Genomic DNA, 22,463 nt, shown 5'->3' on the forward strand with positions numbered 1-22,463 from the left:
GAACTGTTAACAACATAGGGAAAAGGGATATCTAGGTGCGAATAGGATAACTGTTGGTGTACTTCCTTGCCCATCAGCTTTAAGGGTTATATGTTAAAGTGCGGAGAAGAGACAGTAAATTAAAGGAAGCACATTTAATGTCTAATCAGGTACAGGAAATGAAATAAAGTGAGGGAAAGAAATATAGTATATTGAGAGAGTGAGAGAGTGAGAGAGAGAGAGAGAGAGAGAGAGAGGGAGGGGGAGAAAAAAATGTTGTTCTCACAAGTTGATCTAGTGTAGCACTTCCAACATTTTTATTTCTGCCTTTAGTGTCTCCTGACAGCAGTGAGCGCTAATGCCCTCACTGTTATTTTCACAACAAACTATGGATCATTACTCAAGTGAATTAGGTTCCCTGGAGCAACTGTGGAAGCAGATTTAAATGAAAATTAGATTTCTTTCATAAAATAACACAGTGGAATACAGTATCTGTATATTTTGGGATATTAAATAACTTCACCATGGTATACTTTAAGGAGCATGTAATGAGTAATCACAGAACTATTATAACATAGAAGGAGGCCATTTAGCTTATTGTGCATGCACAGCTCTCCAAATGAGCATTGCACTTCGATCCATTCTCCTGCCTTCTCTCCATAACCCTTCACTTTCCTTATTTCAGATGGCAGTCTAATTAAACCTGGCTCCACCACACTCGCAGGGAATGCATTCTAAACATTAACCACTCACTGCATGAAGAGAAGCTTCCACGTCATTGATATATATCAGGAAAAGCAAGGATCCCAACATGAGATGTGGGGATCTCCAATGACGCATCACTCTCCTGCCCCAAATACATCCATTAGCTCCATATTTCTTGTCAGCAAATTCCATACCTGCTGTTGGTACTATGGTTTTATTACACAGGCTACAAACGTGCTCATAAATCCGTCCATAATTTCTTTTGTTAACTCTTGAAAAAAACTCCAGCAAATTAATTAAACACGATTTTCTCCTTGGTGATCCCTGCTGACATATTTAATTAATCCACATTTGTCCCAGTAAATATTAATTTTGTCCTGAAATACTCTTTCTGGAAGCTTTCCCCAGCACTGAGATAAATTAGCTAGCCAATTGTTGCAGGACACACTCTTATGATCAAGAGTGTGACATTTACAATTCTCCTTTCAATTGTTTCCACAAACTGAACTTAAGGAAGATTGAAAAATTACAGTGCCTCTGCAACTCCCACTCTCATTTCCTTCAGTATCCTCAGATGTACCTTATCTGTTCCTGGTGCCTTCTTGACTTTAAGTACAAGCTATTTAATACCGCTTCCTTCTCAATTTTAAACTCTTCTATTGCCTTGAGACAAGTTGTATTTCTACACGACAGCCAGCGTTAGCAACTCACCAAACTTAGTTACCACAAACGGGCACAGTATCCCTGTTTTAAACATTGCTTTTTCTCCCTTGCTTTTGTCCCACCTATTAAATTACTACTTTATTCTCGTGCCATCTACCTCTCCACATTTTCTATGCACCTCTGAAATTATTCCTTGGCTTCCATACCCCTGCCAAGTTAGTTTTAACCCTCCACAATGGCACTAGCAAAACACATTGCAGGGAACTCAGTCCCAGCCCCTTTTAGGTGTTGCCTATCTAGCCTGTACTGGTCCCATTTTTTACACAGCCTGTCCCAATGTCGCAAGAATCTAAGTTCACCCTCCCAATGCTGCATCACCCTTTGTGTGAAACATTCGTCTGCTTTACCCTGCTCTTTCTGTACTCAGAAGTGTTACTGGAGGTAACTCGGGATTTCTACTTTTGAGGTACTGCTTGCAAATTTTCTATCTAGCTCCCTAAATTCTGACTCCAAGCCTACACCCTTCTTTCTGCCCATGTTGATTGTACTAATGTGGACCATAAATGGTGGCTGTTCCACCCTCTGCAATCAGGGTGCCATGCAACTGTGCAGTGAAATACTTGATCCTGGCACCAGAGAGACAACACATCGCCTTCAATTCATGCCTGCGGCTACTGAAATGTCTATCTATTCCTCAGATTATTGAATCACCTTTCAATATTGGTCTTCCAGTCTTCCTTGTTACTCCCTGGGCAGCCGAGCCACAGTGGTGCCACAAACCTGACTCTGGGCTACACTTGAACCAGTATTTGGAACTGAGAAACAAAAACAAAATTGCTGGAAAAGCTCAGCAGATCTGGCAGCAACTGTGGTGGAGAAAACAGAGTTAATGTTTTGGGTCCGGTGACTCTTCATCCGAACTGATGGTGGCTGGGAAAACGTCAGTTTATATGCAGAAAATAGGGAGGTGGTTGGGTTAGGGAGTAAACGATAGGATAGAGCCCAAAGAGAGAGAAAGACAGTTGGACAGGCAAAAGAGTTGCTATCGATCAGGCTGGGAGGGTGATTAGTTGCTAATGGGGACTGTTAGTGACTAACTACAGGGGGTGAGTAGTGGCAGGCTGAGTGGTGACAAGGCCTGGTGTGTGGGTTGGGGGATGGGACATGGGAGAATTTAGGCCCTAAAATTATTGAATTCAGTATTGACTCTGGAGGGCTGTAGGGTCGCCAAGTGGAAAATGAGGTGTTGTTCCTCCAGCTTGCGCTGGGCTTCACTGGAACACTGTAGTAAGCCGGAGACAGAGATGTTGGCCAGGGAGCAGGTGGTGCATTGAAGTGGCAGGCAACAGGTAGTTCAGGATAACAAAGTGTGGAGCTGGATGAACACAGCAGGCCAAGCAGCATCTCAGGAGCACAAAAGCTGACGTTTTGGGCCTAGACCCTTCATCAGTGGCTTTGTTATCTTGGATTCTCCAGTATCTGCAGTTCCCATTATCACTGATACAACAGGTAGTTCAGGGTGTTTTTTGTGAGCAGAACGTAGATGTTCAGTCTATGCTTTGTTTCCCCAATGTAAGGAAACCACATTGTGAGCAGTGAATGCAGTAGGCTAGATTCTTGGAAGCGAAGGTGAAGCTTTCCTTCACCTGGAAGATATGTTTGGGCCCTTGGGGAGGGAGGAGGTAAATGCGCAGGTGTTGCACCTTCACCAGTTACAGAAGGTGCTGTAGGGCTGTGGGGAGGTGTTGAGGGTGAGAACTGAGTGCTGGTTCAAGAGTGAGGTGCATGCAAGAGTTTTTGCACTACCTGCCAGTTCCTTTTTGATTGGTGATCACCAATCCCCTTTCTCCCTACACACTTTTAAATATTGGATGATCATAGCTTTCTCTCTTGGGGGATATTTTTGCCTCATTTATGGCTCCAGACTAATTGATAGGTACTGATTTTCCATTAATAGAGAACCCCATTATTGTTGTATCATATGGCTATTTGGAAGTTCTGGAGCGCAAGTCTTCAGTATTATTGCCGGAATGTCATCAGGGCCCATAGCCTTTACAGTGTCCATTGTTTCTAACTGTTTCTTGCTATCATGTAGAGTGAATAAAACTGGCTGAATATTGGTACCTGAAATGCTTAGAATCATGGCAGTAGGAGAGGTTGAATCATCCACTTGGTGCTTCTGGCTACAGATTGCCAGATATTATGGCAGCATGGTAGCTCAGTGGTTGGCACCACTGTCTCACAGCACCCAGGTGCCCGGGTTTGTTTCCACTTTGGGTGACGGTCTCTGTGGAGTTTGCATATTATCCCCGTGTCTGTGTGGGTTTCATCCCATAGTCCAAACATGTGCAGGTTAGGTGGATTGGCCATGCTAAATTTCCCGTTGTGTTCAGGGATGTGTAGATTAGGGGGAATGGGTCTGGGTGGGGTGCTCTGTGAGTTGGTATGGAATTGTTGGGTCAAAGAGCCTGTTTCCACACTATAGGGATTCTATGAAAGAAAAAAGCCTCAACCCTACTTCTTTCATTGATGTGCTGGGCTCTTCCATCATTGAGGATGGGGATATTTGTGGAGCCTCCTCTTCCAGGGAGTTGCTTAATTGTCCACCATCATTCATGACTGGATATGGCAGAACTGTAGAGTTTAGGTCTTATCTGTTTGTTGTGGGACCTCTTAGCTCTGTCTGTCACTTGGTCCTTGTGCTGTTCGACATGCAAGTAGGCCATTTTGGAAGATTCACCAGGTTGACTCCTGGTGCTGCTCCTGGCATGTCCTCCTGCACTCTCCATTGAACCAGGGTTGATCCCTGGCTTGATGGTAATGGCTGAATGGGGGATATACCTGGCCATGAGGTTGCAGATTGTGTTAGAGGTCAATCCTACCGCTGTTGATGGCCCATTGCACCTCAAGGGTGTCCAGTACTGAATTGCTAGATTTGTTCAAATCTGTCTCATTGAGCACAATGATAGTTCCACACATGATAAAGATTATTCTCGGTGTGAAAGTAGGGCTTCAACTTCACAAGAACTGTGCAAAGGTCACTCTTACCAATACCATCACGGACAGATGTATCTGCAGCTGGCAGATGGGTGAGAATGAGGTCAAGTATGTTTTGCCCTCTTGTTGGTTCCCTCACCACCTGCTGCAAACCCAGTCTAGCAGCTATGTCCTTTAGGACTCGACCAGCTTGCTCAGTAGTTTTGCTGCTGAGCCAGTCTGTGTGATGGACATTGAAATCTCCCACCCAGAGTATATTTTATGCCCTTGCCACCCTCAGTGCTTCTTCCAAGTGTTATTCAACATGGAGGAGTGCCAATTTATCAGCTGAGGCAGGACAGTATATGATAACCAGCAGGAGGTTTCTTTGCCCATGTTTAACCTGCTGCCATGAGACTCCATGGGGTCTGGAGTCAATGTTGAGGACTCCCAGGGCAACTCGCTTCCAACTGTACACTACTGTGCCACCACCTCTGCTGGGTCTGTCCTGTTGGTGAGACAGGTCTTATCAGGGAGGGTGGTGATAGTGTCTGGGACATTGTCTATAAGGTATGACTCCATGGGTATGACTATGTTCGGCTGTTGTTTGACTAGTCTATGAGACAGCTCTCCCAATTTTGGCACTAGCCCCCCAGAGTTATTAAAGAGGGCTTTGCAGGGCTGATTCTGCAGTTGTTTTTTTCTGGTGCCTAGGTTGATCCTAGATGATCCAACCAAATTGAATTGCTTTGAGACTTAGTAGCAATTGCTACAATTGAGTAGCTTGTTAGGTCATTTCAGAGGCAATTTAGAGTCAACCACATTGCTGTAAGTCACATTTAGGCCAAACTAGGTAAAGGTAGCAGATTTCCTTCCCTGAAAAACATGAGTGGACCAGGTAGGTTTTTGAGACCATCGGCAATGAATTCATAGTCATCGTTTGATTTTTAATTCCAGTAGATTCTTAATTCAGACTTCACAATCTGTCGTGGCAGGATTCAAATCTGGGTCCCCAGAACATTAGTTGAGTTTCTGGATTAATAGTCTGTAACGATCATACCACCCAGCCTTCACCACCTCTTCTTTACCAACTGAAAATTTGACAGATATTAACTGAGTAAGAGATACAGTAACAGTTACTAATTAACTGTTCCAATATATTAACATCGCACAAACACTCCCTTGGCGAATGCAGAAAATAGATGGTCTAATCCATGAGGAAAGAACATCAAAAGTCATTCTGAGGCACAGTGTAGCATCTGGGAAAGATTAACTGCCTTCCAACCCTACCGAGACCCCAACAACAACTGCTGAAAGCTAACTAAAATTCTTGGATCTGTGACAGTTTAATCACACCTCCTCAGGCTGTTGTTATTGTCAAAATTTTTTAAAAAAGGCCTCACAAGTTGTTTATCATCTGCTTGTCACCTGTCCCTCAGTCTCTCTCTAGAAGAAACCAGGGCAAAACACATTTCTTAAAGTCACAGCATCATCACACATTCAGTATCACCTTAAATTGAAGGGGACACATCTAAATATTAACAGTTTTAGAAAAAGTCAAGCTTTGTAGCACTCTATAAATATTTATGCTTCTCCATCTCACTCCCCTGTGCAAAAATCATCACAACAAACTTTGGGTTATTAAAGACGCTTGATTCAGGAACTGTTCCTTTTGATCAGGAAATTATGCATGCCTCTTGTTTTGTAGAATTGTGAGAGAAGGAAACCAGGAAATTAGAGGCCAATTATGTGTTGTCAGCAAATTATGAAAGACTTGCAATTAAGGATACAGTGATTGAGCATTTTGAACATTTTCAGCTGATTAGAGGGAGCCAGCATGGATTTGTAAAGAGTAGGTTATACCTGATTAATGTTTTTGAGATAAAGAACTACATTAGTGGACAGGGGAATGTCCCTTCTTTCTCCAGTTATTTGCCAAAATGCAAGTTTGATCGAAGGTACCACATTTACCACCATGTGTAGGGCATGGAGACAGCCCAGCCAGAAATGGGTACCAATCACTATGCTGCTGGCACTAATCAAACCACACTGGCTGGCGAACCAACTGAATCAACTGCCCCAAACACCCCTCCCTCTCCCACCAGCAAGGAGTCCAAGTTCTTGACACAACACATGTTTTTGCATGCATGTTATAGCCTGGAGCTATGGATGGTGATGTTACAGCCTTCAATTTCTTTCCACACATGGCCAACCAAAAATCTCTCTAACATTTACCACCTGCCATTCATATATTTCAGATGGATTTGCAAGATGACACTCAATCTGTTTGGCAATTTTACATATCTACCTTCCATAATCATCAAATTCTGGAACGGAAGTTTCTGGCACAGAAGTTCTGCAGTGGAATGTCTATGGATGCTATTTACAGAGCCATACAGCATAGAAACAGGCTGTTTGGCTCACCATGTCAAGGTTGACCAACAAACACCAAACTGTATTAATCTCATTTCTCTGCAATTGATCCTCAGCCTACTTGCCCTAGCATTTTATGTACACACCTAGATGCTTACTAAATGGTCCAAGAGTACTTGGCTTCGCCAACTTCTCCAAATACCACCACCTGGATGAAAATAATCTTTACTTTGATTGCCTCTAAACCACTTACACTACACCATAAGCTTATGCCTTCTGCTCTGGGGGAGGGTCTACTCTGTTTATGTCTGCCGTAATTTTGTATACCTCCATCAGCTCAATTTGTATACCTCACCCTCCCCTGCTCCCCAGAAAACAAGCAAAGCTATTCCAGTCTCTCTTCATAACTGAGATTTCTCATCCCAGGCATCATCCTGTGAATGTCCTTTGAAGCCCCTCCAGTGCAATCACATCCTTCCAATAGTACGGCAACCACACCTGCACACAGTATTCCATCTGTGGCCTAAATTATAAATTTGTAACGAGACTTCCTTGCTCCAATATTCCAATATTCTACACCTTGGATAATGAAGGCAAATATCTCGTATGCCCTCTTCAACACTCTTTATGGACTTGTACACTAAGACCTCTTTGTTCCTCAGTATTCTCCAAGGACCACTGTGTACAGTGTTTACATTGTGTATATCCTTCCTTTTTTAGACCTCCCAAAATGCATGACCTTGCACTTAGCAGACTTAAATTCTGCCTGCCATTGAACTGTCCAATTTACCAGCTGATCACTGATAGACTGTAGCCTGAGACCATCGTCCTCGCTATCAGCAATACCACCCATTTTCATGTCATCTGCAAACTTACTAATTATACCTTCTACATTCACATGAAGTCATTAATGTACAAACCAAGCAGCAAGGATCCCGGCACTGATCCCTGTGGTATATCGCTGGGTCTCCAATTAAAAAGACAAGCCTCCACCATTCTTTGCATCCTAATCATAAGCCAATTTTGGATCCAGTTTGCCATCTTGCCTTGGATCCTACAGGCTCTGATCCTTTGGACCAGCCTAAAATGTTGGACCTTGTCAAAAGCATTATTAAAATTCATATAAACACCATTAACTGCATCATTCTCATCAATATATTTAGTCACCTTTTCAAAAAACTCAGTTAAATTAAACAGACAGGATCTTCCTCTAACAAGTCCATGCTGACTATCCCTGATCAATCCAGGGTGATCAATCCCTGCTTTTCCAAGTGTTTATTAATCCTGTCCTTCAGGATATTTTCAAATAATTTTCCTACCTGGTTTGTAATGACCTTGCCTATCGCTGCTGCTCTCCTTGAACAAAGGAGCCACATTAGCTATCCTCCAGTCACTGGGCACTTCACCTAAATATCTCCTGCAGAGCACCAGTGATCTCTTTCCTTGTCTCACATAGTAGTCTGTGTTACACCTCACCAGACCCTGGCAATGTATGCGAATGTCATTTAAACATCTAATATCTCCTCTTTATTAATCTTAAAATGTTCTAGAACCTCACTATTCCAAATGAAATCTCCAACTACATCATCCTTCATGAATACAGATGAGGATTATTTATTTACAGCCCACCCACTTCCACTGGCGCAGACTAGCCATTTGGTTTCTAATAGGTCCCACTCCTTCTCTGGCAACCCTCTCACTATTATTTTCACATACTTATAAAAAGCCTTAGGGTTACCTTGACCTCATCTGGCAAGGATATTTCGTAGTCCCTCTTTTCCTTCTTAATTTCCTCTTTAAGCAACCAACCATACTTCTCTATATGTTGGAAGGGCAGCCATCATTTATAATGCACTGTACCTGACAAATGCTTCGTCTTTTCTTTATCAAACTCTTGATTTGGCAGAACATACTCAATGGGCTCATTTCTGACATTTCCTTCCAATTTTCCTTTCTTTGTCTCCTTTTCATTGTGATTCTATGAAATGCTTGTGTTTCTACATTAAAGGGACTGCACAAACCACATGAAGAGAACTGAATCCTCAAGGAATAAACTGCATTGATGAAATTCAACTAAACTAAATTATATTCATTCACTCTTTAAGTAAGTAATCCAAAAGAACTGAAATCTTTTCCGTTCGTTTTCATTCTATTGAATCCCAATGGTCAAACTGTTTCCTATCAGTTGACACTGAGAAATCAAACCATTTTATTCTCTCAATTGCATGGAGGTAATTCAAACACAACAATTAATCTTGATCCTTACATCGAAATCTTCCGCAATTATGTTTTCGAACATTCAAAATACCGTGTTCTCATTCTCTGAATGGTTGAGTGATTCAAGTTGTCGTGTTATAAAGAATCATGATTAAAACAGAAGATTTCTTGGCAACAGGTTTTGCATTTAGCAGGAACCAGCTGTGTGAGGAGGATTCTGAACATTGTTGATGATTTAAAATTAATTCACTGACACAGAAGACCAGCCAAATTCAGACAAAAGCCTGAGTTCGAGAATTGTCAGGAACTGGCTGAATTCTTGCATTCCAAGAGATCATAATGATACAGCAGAGTGCACTCTTTCAAAGTTGTGACTGCAACTTTTAAAAAGATTTTTGTTGAGATTACGAACAGGGAGCTTTAACCTGTACTGAACTTTGTTGTGTTAAAAACCAAATTGTTTAATGAAATATTCACATGCCCAGCAACAATAGCTCTCTTTACAACAAATACCTTCCATTCCAAAAATAAACTAATCTTCTTTCTGAAAAGCTGATAAGAAATAAAATAGACTCCAATTATACAGTGCCCTTCCTGACCTTGCAACATTCCAAAGCAATTTACAGTTAATTAAGTACATTATTGGTGTAGTCACTATTGTATTTGAATGATTGAATTTTACAGTCAGTTTCACGGAGAGAAGGATGGATCAAAAATTAATACCTGAAATTAGAAAAAGGCCAATTATGAGTGCATGAAAGCAGAGTCATCTAAAGTGAACTGGTAAATTAAATTGAGGGCTAGTCCAATAGACGTGCAGTGGCAGACATTAAAGGGGATGTTTTGGAATACATACATTCCAGCAAGAAAGAAAAATTGAAAAGTTCAAAAAGCATACAGGAGGACCCATCACCTGTGGATAAACAAAATTGTCAAGGTTAGAATTAAATTCAAAGAAAATATATACAATTGTGCGGATATGGGTGGCGGATCACAAGATCAGACAAAATTTAAAAACAGCAGAGATGAATAAACCATTAATAAGAAGGGAAGACTTAGAACATGAGAGAAAGCTACGTGGAAATATAAAAACAGATAGTAAGAGTTTCTATAGATATTTCAAAAAGAAACGGAGTTAAGAAACTGCATTGGGCCCATAGGAAATATATGAATCGAGCAGGCATTTTGCATGATTTTTCATATAGAGGATATAAGTAACATCACAGAAATATCTGTAGATCAGGAAGTGGAGGGGGGAGGAACTCAAGAAAATGACAACCAATAGGAAAGTCAAACTGATCAAATTGTTGGAGCTGCTGGTTGTTAACTTCCAGGACCTGGTGGACTTTATCTGAGGCCTTTGAAAGAAGTGGGTAGTGAAATAGTTGGCCTGTTGCTTTAAATTTTCTAAATTTCCCTAGATTTGGAGAAGGCTCTATTAGATTTGAAAACAAAGCAAACATAACTCCTTTATTTAAAATGGTGAAGGAGGTAGAAAGCAAGAAAGTAAAGAAAAGCTGTCTTAACATGTGACACAGAGAAGATATTGGAGGATTTTATAACATATATATTACAGCAAGGCACATGGGAAGTCAAAGGTAATCAGGATGAGTCAATATGGTCTTGTGAAAGGTAAGTCACGCTTAACAATCTTACTGAAGTTCTTGGAAGAAATAATATGCGGTATGGATAAAGAGGGTCCAGTAGATACACTGTACTTAGACTTAGAAAGTATTTGATAGCCACATGAAACATTACTGTGCTTCAAAAAAAAGCGTATGGTGTAATGTGCAGCAAATTACATAGATACAAGATTAGCTAGCTAACAGGAAGCAGTGGAGGCTTACATAGGCAATTTTCTGGTGATTTGTAATATATGGTGTGTCACAGGGGTTGTTGCTAGGAATTCAACTATTTACAATTTATGCACATGCCCTGAATGAAGGGACTGGAGGTATGGTTGCTAAATTTGCTGATGTCATAAAGATAGGTGGGAAGTTATGTTTTGAAGAGAACATAAAGGGATATAGACAGGATAAGTGAATGGGCAAAAAAAAGCAGATGGAGTACAATGTGAGAAATTGTGGAATTGTCTATTTTGGCAGAAAGAATAAAGGAGAAGCACATTATCTAAATGGTTAGAGATTGCAGAGTTTTAAGAGGCAGGCAGATTCTAGTACCTGATTTGTAAAAGCTTTTTATGCCGAAACAAGAAGTCTTTAGGAAAGTAAATAGAATGTTATTGTTTACCATGAAGGGAATTGCATACCAAAATAGGGAGGTTATGCTTCAGCTATTCAGGGCACTGGTGAGACCACACTTGGACTATTGTGCATATTATTGGCTTCCTTATTTGAGGAAGGATGTAAATTCATCCCAAGTGGTTCAGAGAAGCTTTACCACACTAAAACCTGGAATAAGCAGGGTGTATTTTGAGGAAAGGTCAGACTAACTAAACTGGTATCCCATGGGCATTTGAAGAGTAAGAAGTGACCTGCTTGAAATACATAAGATCTTGAGGAGTCTTAACACAATCCATGTGTAAACCATGTTGCCTATTCTGGGAGACTCCAGAGCTAGGGCTCACCATTTAAAATAAGCGTCACTCATTTAATATAGAAAGAAGAATATTTTTTCTCAGAGAAAATTGTAAGTTTTTGGAGCTTTCTTCTTTGTAAGGCTGTAGAAGCAGCGCCAGAATCTTTATAAAGCAGAGATAAATAAATTCTTGATAAACAAGGAGATGAGAGGTTATTGTGTGGAAGTGAGAATGTGGAATGAATAGCACAGCCAAGCAGTGCTGGCTTCAGAGGTGAGGTGGCTTATTCCTGTCTCTAATTCAGATCCTGGGACATTAAGGAGAAAATGTAGCTGTCAATTTGGTCACAAAGAGCATTGACAAACAGAATTACGATAAAGTTTGGATAATTCATTCTTATAGTTGCTGCCTGAAGCATGAATATTGACCAGGTCAATGGGGATACTCTTCAAAATAATTCTGCATGATTTTTTTACATCCACCTCGGAGAAAGACTGTCCGGAATCATTTGCTGGTCTTGGGCTTCGTTGTAGCTCTTTCATCTCACATATGGGTTTCCTGCCCAACAATAATGTGCAGGCGTGATGCCAAATTCTATACTACCTTTTCAGGCTGCAGTAATCGAACAAATGGAAAGGAGGTAAGGGAAGCTTGCAATCTATTCTCTTATTGCTGCCCCAGGTCTCTCAGTCATTCCTAATCCAAAGAGACCCTGCATTAGCGAAATTATTTTCCAAGGAAGAAGACATCAGTCTTTCATATGGTGCAATGAAAGCGACTGAGGACATGGGAGATAGAAATCTGGTTCCTCAAACAGGGCATAGTGCCCCTAGAAAAATTATTGACTTCAAGGTCAGAAATGTTGAATACTTCTCACTTTCAGTTGCCAACTCCTGCACTCTCTGCTCTTCAGCCTTTTCCTACACAATACATCTCAAACCAATACACCTTGCAGCTCCCCTCTCACCTGGCACTGCCACATATCTCTCATTGAAAAACCAATGCTAATACAAGTCTGCATTGTACTAATATCTTGCATCCATGCCTCATAGTGTCCCACAATAAATGTTATTATTGTATCACCTCCATATAATCCATTTCTCAGCACTCTCCTGTGACACAATAGTAAGGTGGGACAGGAAACAGTGATGGCCCTGCAGTGAGAGTCACTTGCAATACATGGTCATCAGTTTCACCAGATCTACAATACAGGAAGTCTTGGTCCAGGAGGCATCAGATGCCTGAGCTGCCACAAGAGCCTGACTAATTGAGCAAAGTGTTCTTCTGTTCATGTGGAAGCTAGATTGGCATATCTCTCACTCCGAGCTGGATCTCTGTGTCTACTCTTCTGTCCTGTGATGGAGCATGTGACTGAGGAGAAGACTGCTACTCATGGCATTGTTGCTACTCTAGCTTTTCCCCAGAGATTTGCAGGTAGAGTTACACTAGCTGCTTCCGTACTGCAATGAATGCTGTCATCAAAGAAGATCAGACCAAAGTGAGGAAAGTCATAAGTAGATAAAACTATTTTGAGAATATTGGTTAATTATGGGTGAAGCAGTGAAATCTGGCTCTCTGAATAAGTGCTGTGATCACAAGCATTTTGCATAGTCAGCTATTTAGTTTCACTAAGTAAAGGCTTTCAAGTAAAGGCTGTTTACTCTGTTCTCACCTTGTTGACCCTATCAATTTTCACACAGGAATATGAGTTCCAGCTCAGGAAACCCTGTTACTAACAGAATTCTGATTTGAATCCGTGACCGTCCTATTATTTAAATGTTTGAATTATTTATTTGGCAACTCTGCGGAAGCTTCCCATTCAGTTCCAGTAAAAATCAGAAATGGAAAACCATTCTAGATTTTCAACTGGCCAGCAGTTCTCAGGTCTTTAACTCCCAACCTGCCCCATGTCCCCAACAGCAGTTACAATTCCGCCCTCGGTAGGAATGCAAGTTTTGGAACATTAAATGCCACACTTTGCAAGTGGCTGATCCTCTTGTTAAACTGATAAAAGTGCAAGCACGGACAAGGAACCATCTCAAATCAAAGTCATGCTGTTCTTGACATGGGACTGCTGGCATCAATAATTTATGGGAAACATTCTATCCTGCACTTAACATTCGTAACCTTTAAGACCAATCCAACAATTGTTAATTTTCCACATCTGATGAAATCTCAAATCAGCCACTGGAACAAAAGTTATTGCTTTGCATACAAGCATGCCAATATATCGACAGTGTTGTGAGCTTACTGAAAATTAATGTAAGAATTAAAGGCAAATGCAGCCTTTCTATGTTTTTATTAAATTTTGCAATTTAGCAGTATCTATGTGCGTCTAAATGTCATGACAGGAAATAGTGCACGAAAGAATGAAACATGTATTAAGTCATATTAAAGTCTGGACTGGGTGATGCTGAACTCTTACACGGAATGTTATATAGTAGGAATACTGATTACAATAGACACTGGCCAAAGTCAAGCCAATTCTGTAAACTATGCTCCCAATGAGTGAAACTCCACCTTAACAGCGCAGCCTTACTGTATTTAGTCTTTTTGAAACATACCATTACCTTTTAACCTTACATTAGCAAAGCCTGAACAATCTGTCCAATTAAATAAACTCACTCAGTTGTTATTATACTTTCTTTTTCTTTGCAATACTCTCCATTGTCTAATTAATGTGATTTTCTTTCACTTAGAGTCACACAGTGTGAAACGTGCTTTATGTAGATATGTCAAGGAATAATTAGTTGCCACGAACAGACCAAAAGATGTTAAGGCCAACTTTACTATAAATAAAAGCACTGACCTCCTCTCAAAACTGTCTGTCGTCACAGTGGAATACACTAGAATACGGACTTTAAATGAAGAGAACATGCATATTTCATTGAGACAGTACTAATTTTGCTATTAAATGTACAGTTGTTCGACACAACGTGCATCTTTACCCTACCTTACTAACACTGTAGGTAAGAATAATCCGTGCTTGCACTTTTATCAGTTTAACAAGAGGATCAGCCACTTGCAAAGTGTGGCATTTAATGTTCCAAAACTTGCATTCCTACCGAGGGCGGAATTGTAACTGCTGTTGGGGACATGGGGCAGGAGGGGTAGGAGAGAGGATTAGTTTTGAGTCAGTATAACTGGCAGGTACCCTTATTCAACAAGGTGCCCGGGATTTTCCATCCATTAATTCCCAGCAGCGAATGCTGGGAAAGTTTCCGGACCTGTGGTGTCTGGTGTATGCCCTTCGTGTAAATTGAAATGCTTGGTAATTCTATTCTGAACAGGCATGTTTGACCTGAGCAGTTTTGGAGAATTGAAAAATTTACTTCATGATTATTAGCAATTGCGAAGAAAGCTAAGTACAAATGGAGACAAAAAAACTGCCCTTTTTTTTCTTCTCATTATTTGTCCAATTCCTTAGCCACACTCAGCCACACACTTTAGCCATAAGGGGACTCATTATCATCCAAAAACCTACCAGTACTGCTTTGGATGGTCCTCACCGTAGTGGTTGTTCGAGGCGGTGATGCTGGTCTAAGAGACAAACTTTCATCATCCTGTGAGCAGCCACGTTCAATAGCCCTCACGTAGCTGTGACTTCGCATACGGAAACATCCTGGCATGGGCAAATCCAGCGCTTCGACCGCCTGCGACTCCAGTTCGCTAAATACTGATTGGCAAACAGATTCGAATTGTCCATTAACTTCCACCTCACTCACCTGCAGGCAGAGAGATTTCAGCAAGTTTAGTTCAGACCGTGTAAGATGATTTAAAGTTTCAACCTGAACCATCACAAATTGCCTACCTGGCTGATGGTGCTCATGGCCCTCATATAGCTCTCGTTGCGAGAACGGAACTTGGGCGAGGCGAGAAGCACCGCAGGATCCAAGCTATCCAAGCTTCGATTAATTGAGACCTCACTGACTGCGCGCAGATAACTGTGGCTTCGTATTTGAAGTTTGGGAGAATGTTCGCTTGAAATCCTAAGGGAAAATGAGGAAACTTTTCAGTAAGTATGCAGTTTGTTAATCATGGGCAGTAAATATCAGCTGAGAAAGGGATGAGAGATATTTATCTCTGGAAAGGAGAGTAACACCCATTTTCTTTATAATTTATGATGCAGTAATAAAAGGAGCATGTAACTGTGGCTGTGTTAACAATACAAGATTAGTAATAGCTCATGACAAATCCTTTAGTACCTCGACAATAGTACGTGGAAAATGGCCCAACTAATGCTCTACTCTTTGGCCTTGGGTACGTTTACATTTGTTTTCTGAGACCAGCTCTGGAAGTAGACATAACATTCCCAGAGCTTAAGCCTGTAACCCTCCCTCCCAGCAAGACCCTTTCCTGATCAGTAAGACTTTTTTTTGTTGCTCTGATTCTCATTAGGAATCTACTTCAGGAAAAAAAACACAACTGTTTGCCTTGAGCAAAATTATACTTTCCCAGCTTCAACAGGACATCTCTGTGAAGATGTGAGTCACCTCCCAGATCATTACAACCAAGAGCAGTTTTTAAGAATTCGATATAAATATCAGACATATTTTCCATGCTGGGAGAGATAGATGGTACAACACAGAGCTTGTTAAGAGTTTCTTAATACGTGGTCCACAACATTTTTTTTCTGACCTTCATTTATTTTAACTAAAGTTAATGGTTCAGAAAGATTGCTGCATTCAGAGGAGTGACTGTCAAAGCAGAGTGGCTGTAGGTACATTATGTCATGTGTGATTGCCATTCAGCCACAAGACCAATCGAGACATACAGTACAGGACAGCAATTTGGCGCAGAGTCTGCACCACCCTATCTACTCGAATCCTATTTTCCAACGCTTGGCCCAGAGCCTTGAATTTGATGATATTTCAGGTGCTCATTCATGTACTTTTTTAAAGGTTGTGAGGTTTCCTGTCTGTACGGCCCTCCCAGGCAATGCGTACCAGATTCCATCACTCTCTGGGTGAAAAACATTTCCTCAAATCCCGTTAAACCTCCTGCCTTTCACAAGAAATTATGCCCCTTTGTTTTGACACTGCAACTAAAGAGAGCAGCAGCTTTTTATTCACCCTATCCATGCCCCTCATAATCTTATGCAACTTTATTCCCACAGGGCTCTGTCCTTGGGCCTCTACTGTTTGTAATTTTTATTAATGACTTGGACGAGGGGATTGAAGGATGGGTCAGCAAGTTTGCAGACGACACAAAGGTCGGAGGTGTCGTTGACAGTGTAGAGGGCTGTTGTAGGCTGCAGTGGGACATTGACAGGATGCAGAGATGGGCTGAGAGGTGGCAGATGGAGTTCAACCTGGATAAATGCGAGGTGATGCATTTTGGAAGGTCGAATTTGAAAGCTGAGTACAGGATTAAGGATAGGATTCTTGGCAGCGTGGAGGAACAGAGGGATCTTGGTGTGCAGATACATAGATCCCTTAAAATGGCCACCCAGGTGGACAGGGTTGTTAAGAAAGCATATGGTGTTTTGGCTTTCATTAACAGGGGGATTGAGTTTAAGAGTCGTGAGATCTTGTTGCAGCTCTATAAAACTTTGGTTAGACCGCACTTGGAATACTGCGTCCAGTTCTGGGCGCCCTATTATAGGAAAGATGTGGATGCTTTGGAGAGGGTTCAGAGGAGGTTTACCAGGATGCTGCCTGGACTGGAGGGCTTATCTTACGCAGAGAGGTTGACTGAGCTCGGTCTCTTTTCATTGGAGAAAAGGAGGAGGAGAGGGGACCTAATTGAGGTATACAAGATAATGAGAGGCATAGATAGAGTTGATAGCCAGAGACTATTTCCCAGGGCAGAAATGGCTAGCATGAGGGGTCATAGTTTTAAGCTGGTTGGTGGAAAGTATAGAGGGGATGTCAGAGGCAGGTTCTTTACGCAGAGAGTTGTGAGAGCATGGAATGCGTTGCCAGCAGCAGTTGTGGAAGCAAGGTCATTGGGGTCATTTAAGAGACTGCTGGACATGTATATGGTCACAGAAATTTGAGGGTGCATACATGAGGATCAATGGTCGGCACAACATTGTGGGCTGAAGGGCCTGTTCTGTGCTGTACTGTTCTATGTTCTATGTTCTATGTTTTATATGGCTCCCCACTCAGATGTCTCTGCTCCAAACAACCAAAATCTATCCAGCCCCTCTTTGTAGCTAAACCGTTCCATTCCAGGCAACATCCTGATGAATGCTATATTTGGGCAAAGGAGGATTCAAGTGCAGAATTCAAGAAGATGGACTGTGATGTACTGGAAGAAGTTAATGTAAGATCTGAGGAGGCATTAGAGGTTTTTGGGGATTTAAAAGCAGACAGGACTGGATGACCTTTATCCCAGGCTGCTGTGGGAGACGGGGAGGAAATGACAGGAGTTCTGACCCACATTTTGAAATCATCTCTAGCAGCAGGGGAGGTCCCAGAGGACTGGAGGGATACCTAATGTAGTCTCACTTTACAAGAAGGGTGGTAGAGATGAATCAAGGACCTGTAGACCAGTGAGTCTTGCATCAGTGGTGAGAGCAGTGAAGGAGAAAAATAATCTCCATTTAGAGAGGCAAGGTTTGATCAATGATCATCAGTTGGCTTTGTCAGAGGGAGGTCACATCTAACAAATCTAGTGGAATTTTTCGAGGAGGTGACGGGGTGTTTGAATGACGGTAGTGCAGCTGAGGCTAGTGATGTAGTTCATATGGATTTCATCAAGGCCGACACAGGCTAACACAGAAAACTGATAAAGCAGGTGACAGTTGACTGTGGTAAAAGGCTGTTTGTGTGATTGGAGCCCAGTTTGCAGCAATGTACCACAAGGATCCATGCTTGGTCCCTTATTGTTTGTGATATTCATAAATGATAGAGATGAGAATGGGGGGGCCGGGGTGGGAAATGGTAATTAAGTTTGGCCAGGTGGCTGACAGTGAGGGGGTAGGTGTTAGGTTATAGGATGAAATAAACGGTTTGATCAGGCAAGCAGATCAGCGGTAGGTGGAATTTAACCCTGATAAATGAGAGCTGATGTACTTTGAAAGAAGGAACATGGTAGGAGAATACTCAATGAAGAAGCTCAGTGGAACAGAGGGATCTAGGGCTGCTTGTCCACAGATCCCTGAAGGTGGCACAACAAGTTAATAGGGTAGTTAAAATGCATACGGAACTTCGGCTTTTCTCAGTTGAGGCACAGACTGTAAGAGCAATGAAGTTATGTTTGAGTTGTACAGGACTTAGTTAGGCCACAGATGGTGTATCGTGTGCAGTTTGGGTCACTGCGCTAAAGGAAGGATGTGACTGCATTGGAGAGGGTGCAGAGGAGATTCACCGGGATGTTGCCTGGGACGGAACATCTTAGCTACAAAGAGAGACTGGATAATCTTAGGTTGTTTTCTTTGAAGCAAAGAAGGTTGAAGGGGGCCTTGATAGAGGTTTTAACATTAGCAAGAGCCTGGAAAGGGTGAACAGAAAGCAGCTGCTGTTTTCAGTTAAAGGATCAATAACAAGAGGGCATAATTTTAAAGTGAAAGGCAGGAGGTTTAGAGGGGATTTGAGGAAAGAAATTTTCACCCAAAAGGTGGTAGGAATCCTGAATGTACTACCTGGGAGTATAGCTGAGGAAGGAAATCTCTCAATCTTTGAAAGTACTTAGCTGAGCACTTGAAGTGTCATAACATTCAAGGCTGTAGGCTGAGTGTGGGAAATTGGGACTAGTGGAGGTAGTAGTATATTTTTGGTGATACAGACTGGATGGACTGAAGAGCCTCTTTGGCACTATATGATTCTATGATTCACGGATCTACTCTGCAGCCCCTCTAATGCCACTGCATCCTTCCTATAATGTGACAACCAGAACTACACACAGTGTTCCAACTGTGGCCGAACAAAGTTTTGGACAGTTCCAACATAACCTCTCTGCTCTTATAATTTATGCCATGACTGATAAAGGCAAATGTTCTTTGTGCCTTCTAACTATCCTATTAACCTGCCCTGCCACCTTCAGGGATCTGAAAACGAGCACCCTAAGATCCCTCAGTTCCTTGGAGCTTCCTACTCCCTTGTGTCTTATAATCAAGAGTTATGAGGAAATGGCAGGAAAATGGACACGAGGAATATCAGATCAGCCATCATCGTATTGAATGGTTGAGTGTGCTTGAGCACTTTCTCATGTTCCTGTAGACTTTCTTCCTCACTTTTAACTATCTTTTATGTCATCGGCAAACTTACTTGTCATCCCCCCAATATTCTCACTGTTTTATTTATATATATCCCCAATGGAATGAGACCCAGTGCTGATCTTTGTGGTACTCTAATGGGCACTGTCCTCCAGCCACACAGACAGCCTTCTACCACCGCCCTCTGTCTCTTACCACTCAGCCGATTTTGGATCCAACTCACAAAATCATGCTGAATCCCAGGAGTATTTACCTTCCATATGGTATCTTGCCAAAGACTTTGCCAAAATCTATATAAACTACAGCAACTGAATTACCCCCAGCAACACACCTGATCATCTCCACAAAGATTTCTGTCAAATTTCCTAGGCATGACCTCCCTCTGATAAAACCATGCTGACTATCCCTGATCAAAATTTGCCTCTCCAAGTGGACAATAATTCCCTCCATCAGAATTTTCTTCAACATTTTCCCCACCACTGATTTGAAACTCACTGGTCTGTAAATCCCTGGTTTATCTCTGCCACCCTTCTTGAAAATGGAACAACACTAGCCGTTGTCTAGTCCAATCGCAGCTTCCCTGTGGCCAGAGAGGAATTAAGAATGGTCAGGGCCACTGTAATTTCCTCCCTTATCTCTCAGAGCCCCCGGGATAAAACACATCCAGGTCTAGGCATTTATCCAGTTTTAAGACTGCCGAAACCTCTAATACCTCCTCACTCCCCATGTCAATATGCTTAAAAACCTCCCAGACCTTCTTCTTGAATTCTGTACCTATGCCACCTTTCTTGCGAGTGAAGTGCTCTTTTAACATCCTGCCAGTTTTCTCTGGCTTCAAGGTCAAATTGCCTCTGTGGTCCCTAATACATTCTCCTCTCTACCTGGTTATCCTCTTACCCTTAATATATTTATAGAATATCTTGAGATACCCAAATTTCACCCATCAGTGTTTTCTCATGACCTATATTCCAATTGCATACCATGCTATTTGATTACATTTTGTTAGAATTTGTCTCAGAACTCCCCATGAACAGGAATTACTTTGATGACAGACCCAAAAACCAGGAATCTGTGGTGTAGCATAAACATAGATGCGCATCTCAGTTTACCGCATTTTATACAAAATGCATTGAATGAGATTATTCCTGTTTATAATGACATGTTGCAAATAAATTTAACCTTCCATAAATCAATGATTTCAAATTATTTTAGGAGGGACAAGGTAATTGAAAGCCACTTTTAAAGAAAATCATTATTTGTGACGGAATGGAACTGAATGCATTTGCGAGAAGTAGTAGATGAAATGTCCAAATTGTGATGGGTTTTTTGTTGGAGGGCAATTGATCACAAGGTCTAGCAGGTTTTCACCCACCTTCACAGTTGGGTGAGTTTACCCAACTCACTCATGAATTATCTTGTCTATATTCCGTGATGTCTTTCATGTTTGATTTCTGCCCAGCATACTGTGCAATGTTTTTGGAACAACTCACCATTTTGCAGATATCTGCTGAGAAACTGGCTTCCCTCGCCCCCGTGACATCTTTAAAAGCCGGTTGTGTACCTAGATGAGTGCTGGCATTCCAAAGATGTTCTTTCCCTTTATAAAAGGCCTGTTGAGTGTTGTTTAGCACAACCCCTCTACCTCACTGGTCACACTACTTATCCCACCCACTTCAAGTGTGCTCACAGCCATTTTCTTCTCCATTGCTCACTTTTAATTGTCACTGCAGCGCATGGTGTACAGTTAGTGTACCACTGCCAATGGCCTCCAACCTCAGCCTGAACATACCAGTGAGCCCTCAAACATCCACATCCCATTTTGAGTTGCCCATCCGTTAACCACACAAATTTCACACATCCTCACTTCCTGTACCCAAGCAATCTAAATGGGCCTATAACTGCCTCCTTCCCCACACAGCCCCTGGCATATGACGTGACTGTGCAGATATGATCATTTATTGGTCTCCCACTTGAAATGAGGGTGGCTCTAATCATGGATGGCCCCCTCTTACTCTATACCCATCCCAGCCGTGCTTTAACTGCTGCCCTCCTCTTTACAACTGTATCCTTGTCCAGAGTCTGCTGCTCCCAGATACTAACGTGCAGGTGCTCAGTCTTGTGGCAATGGCTACAATTGGTCCCCACCTCCATTTCCCCCTTTGTTTCTGTGAGTGAACCGGACAGGCCAATCCTGGCCCAACCCCTCGCCTGGCAAGACTGGAAAGCCCTGGTAACATATGCCAAGATCCCTGACTGGTACCTATATGTTTCCCTGATCATGTTAGCTATGGAGCCAATGGAGTGAGCATGATCCATTCCCTGGAGTGCAGAGGCACCGACCTCCTGACAGGGAACACAATAACTGGACACCTGAGCATGGCCAATTCCTTTAACTGGCTTGTGAGTCTGCTCTTGACTGAGACTGAGACAATCAAGATCTCCTGACTAATGGGCGCCTTCATGGATTCCAGTGAGGACTGCTCCCCCTAAGACATGGTTATTTGCTTGGTGCACTTGCAGTCTGTTTGCCATGTGAGCTGTTGCCACATGAAGCATGAGGGAGATAGACCTAGCACACTGCCAAACAGCTTCCAAGTGTATGATTGTGCTCATCGACAAAACAATGCAAGGTAAGGTAAGGTAGGTCAGGGATGATGTGAGCAAGCAGAGGTAGGTGCTAAGTAAGTGAGGGCTAAAAGAGGAAGTGATAATCCCTGAGATACAGCCTTGTCAAGACTGTGAGCTTGGTGACTGCACCTACATGCTGTTTGTCCCTGCTTTAGTTGTTCAATACTAGTTGTAAGAGCACCCCACAGTATACATCTGTGCTTCCAGAGTGCACTGCTAGAG

General features: G+C 42.1%; 1 protein-coding gene across 21 annotated transcripts in view; it reads right to left on the bottom strand.

Moving 5' to 3' along the window:
• dlgap1a (discs, large (Drosophila) homolog-associated protein 1a) overlaps window positions 1–22,463 on the bottom strand; it is a 715,152-nt gene that overhangs the window by 157,327 nt on the left and 535,362 nt on the right. For all 21 annotated transcript variants that reach the window (XM_059646107.1, XM_059646106.1, XM_059646105.1 and 18 more), the window contains 2 exons: window positions 15,264–15,441; window positions 14,937–15,177 (listed from right to left, as the gene is read on the bottom strand). In XM_059646107.1, coding sequence (XP_059502090.1) covers window positions 14,937–15,177; window positions 15,264–15,441 — 419 coding nt within the window. The remainder of the gene's footprint in view (window positions 1–14,936; window positions 15,178–15,263; window positions 15,442–22,463) is intronic.

Source organism: Stegostoma tigrinum, chromosome 5 (assembly GCF_030684315.1).
Source record: "Stegostoma tigrinum isolate sSteTig4 chromosome 5, sSteTig4.hap1, whole genome shotgun sequence".
NCBI classification, from domain to species: domain Eukaryota; kingdom Metazoa; phylum Chordata; class Chondrichthyes; order Orectolobiformes; family Stegostomatidae; genus Stegostoma; species Stegostoma tigrinum.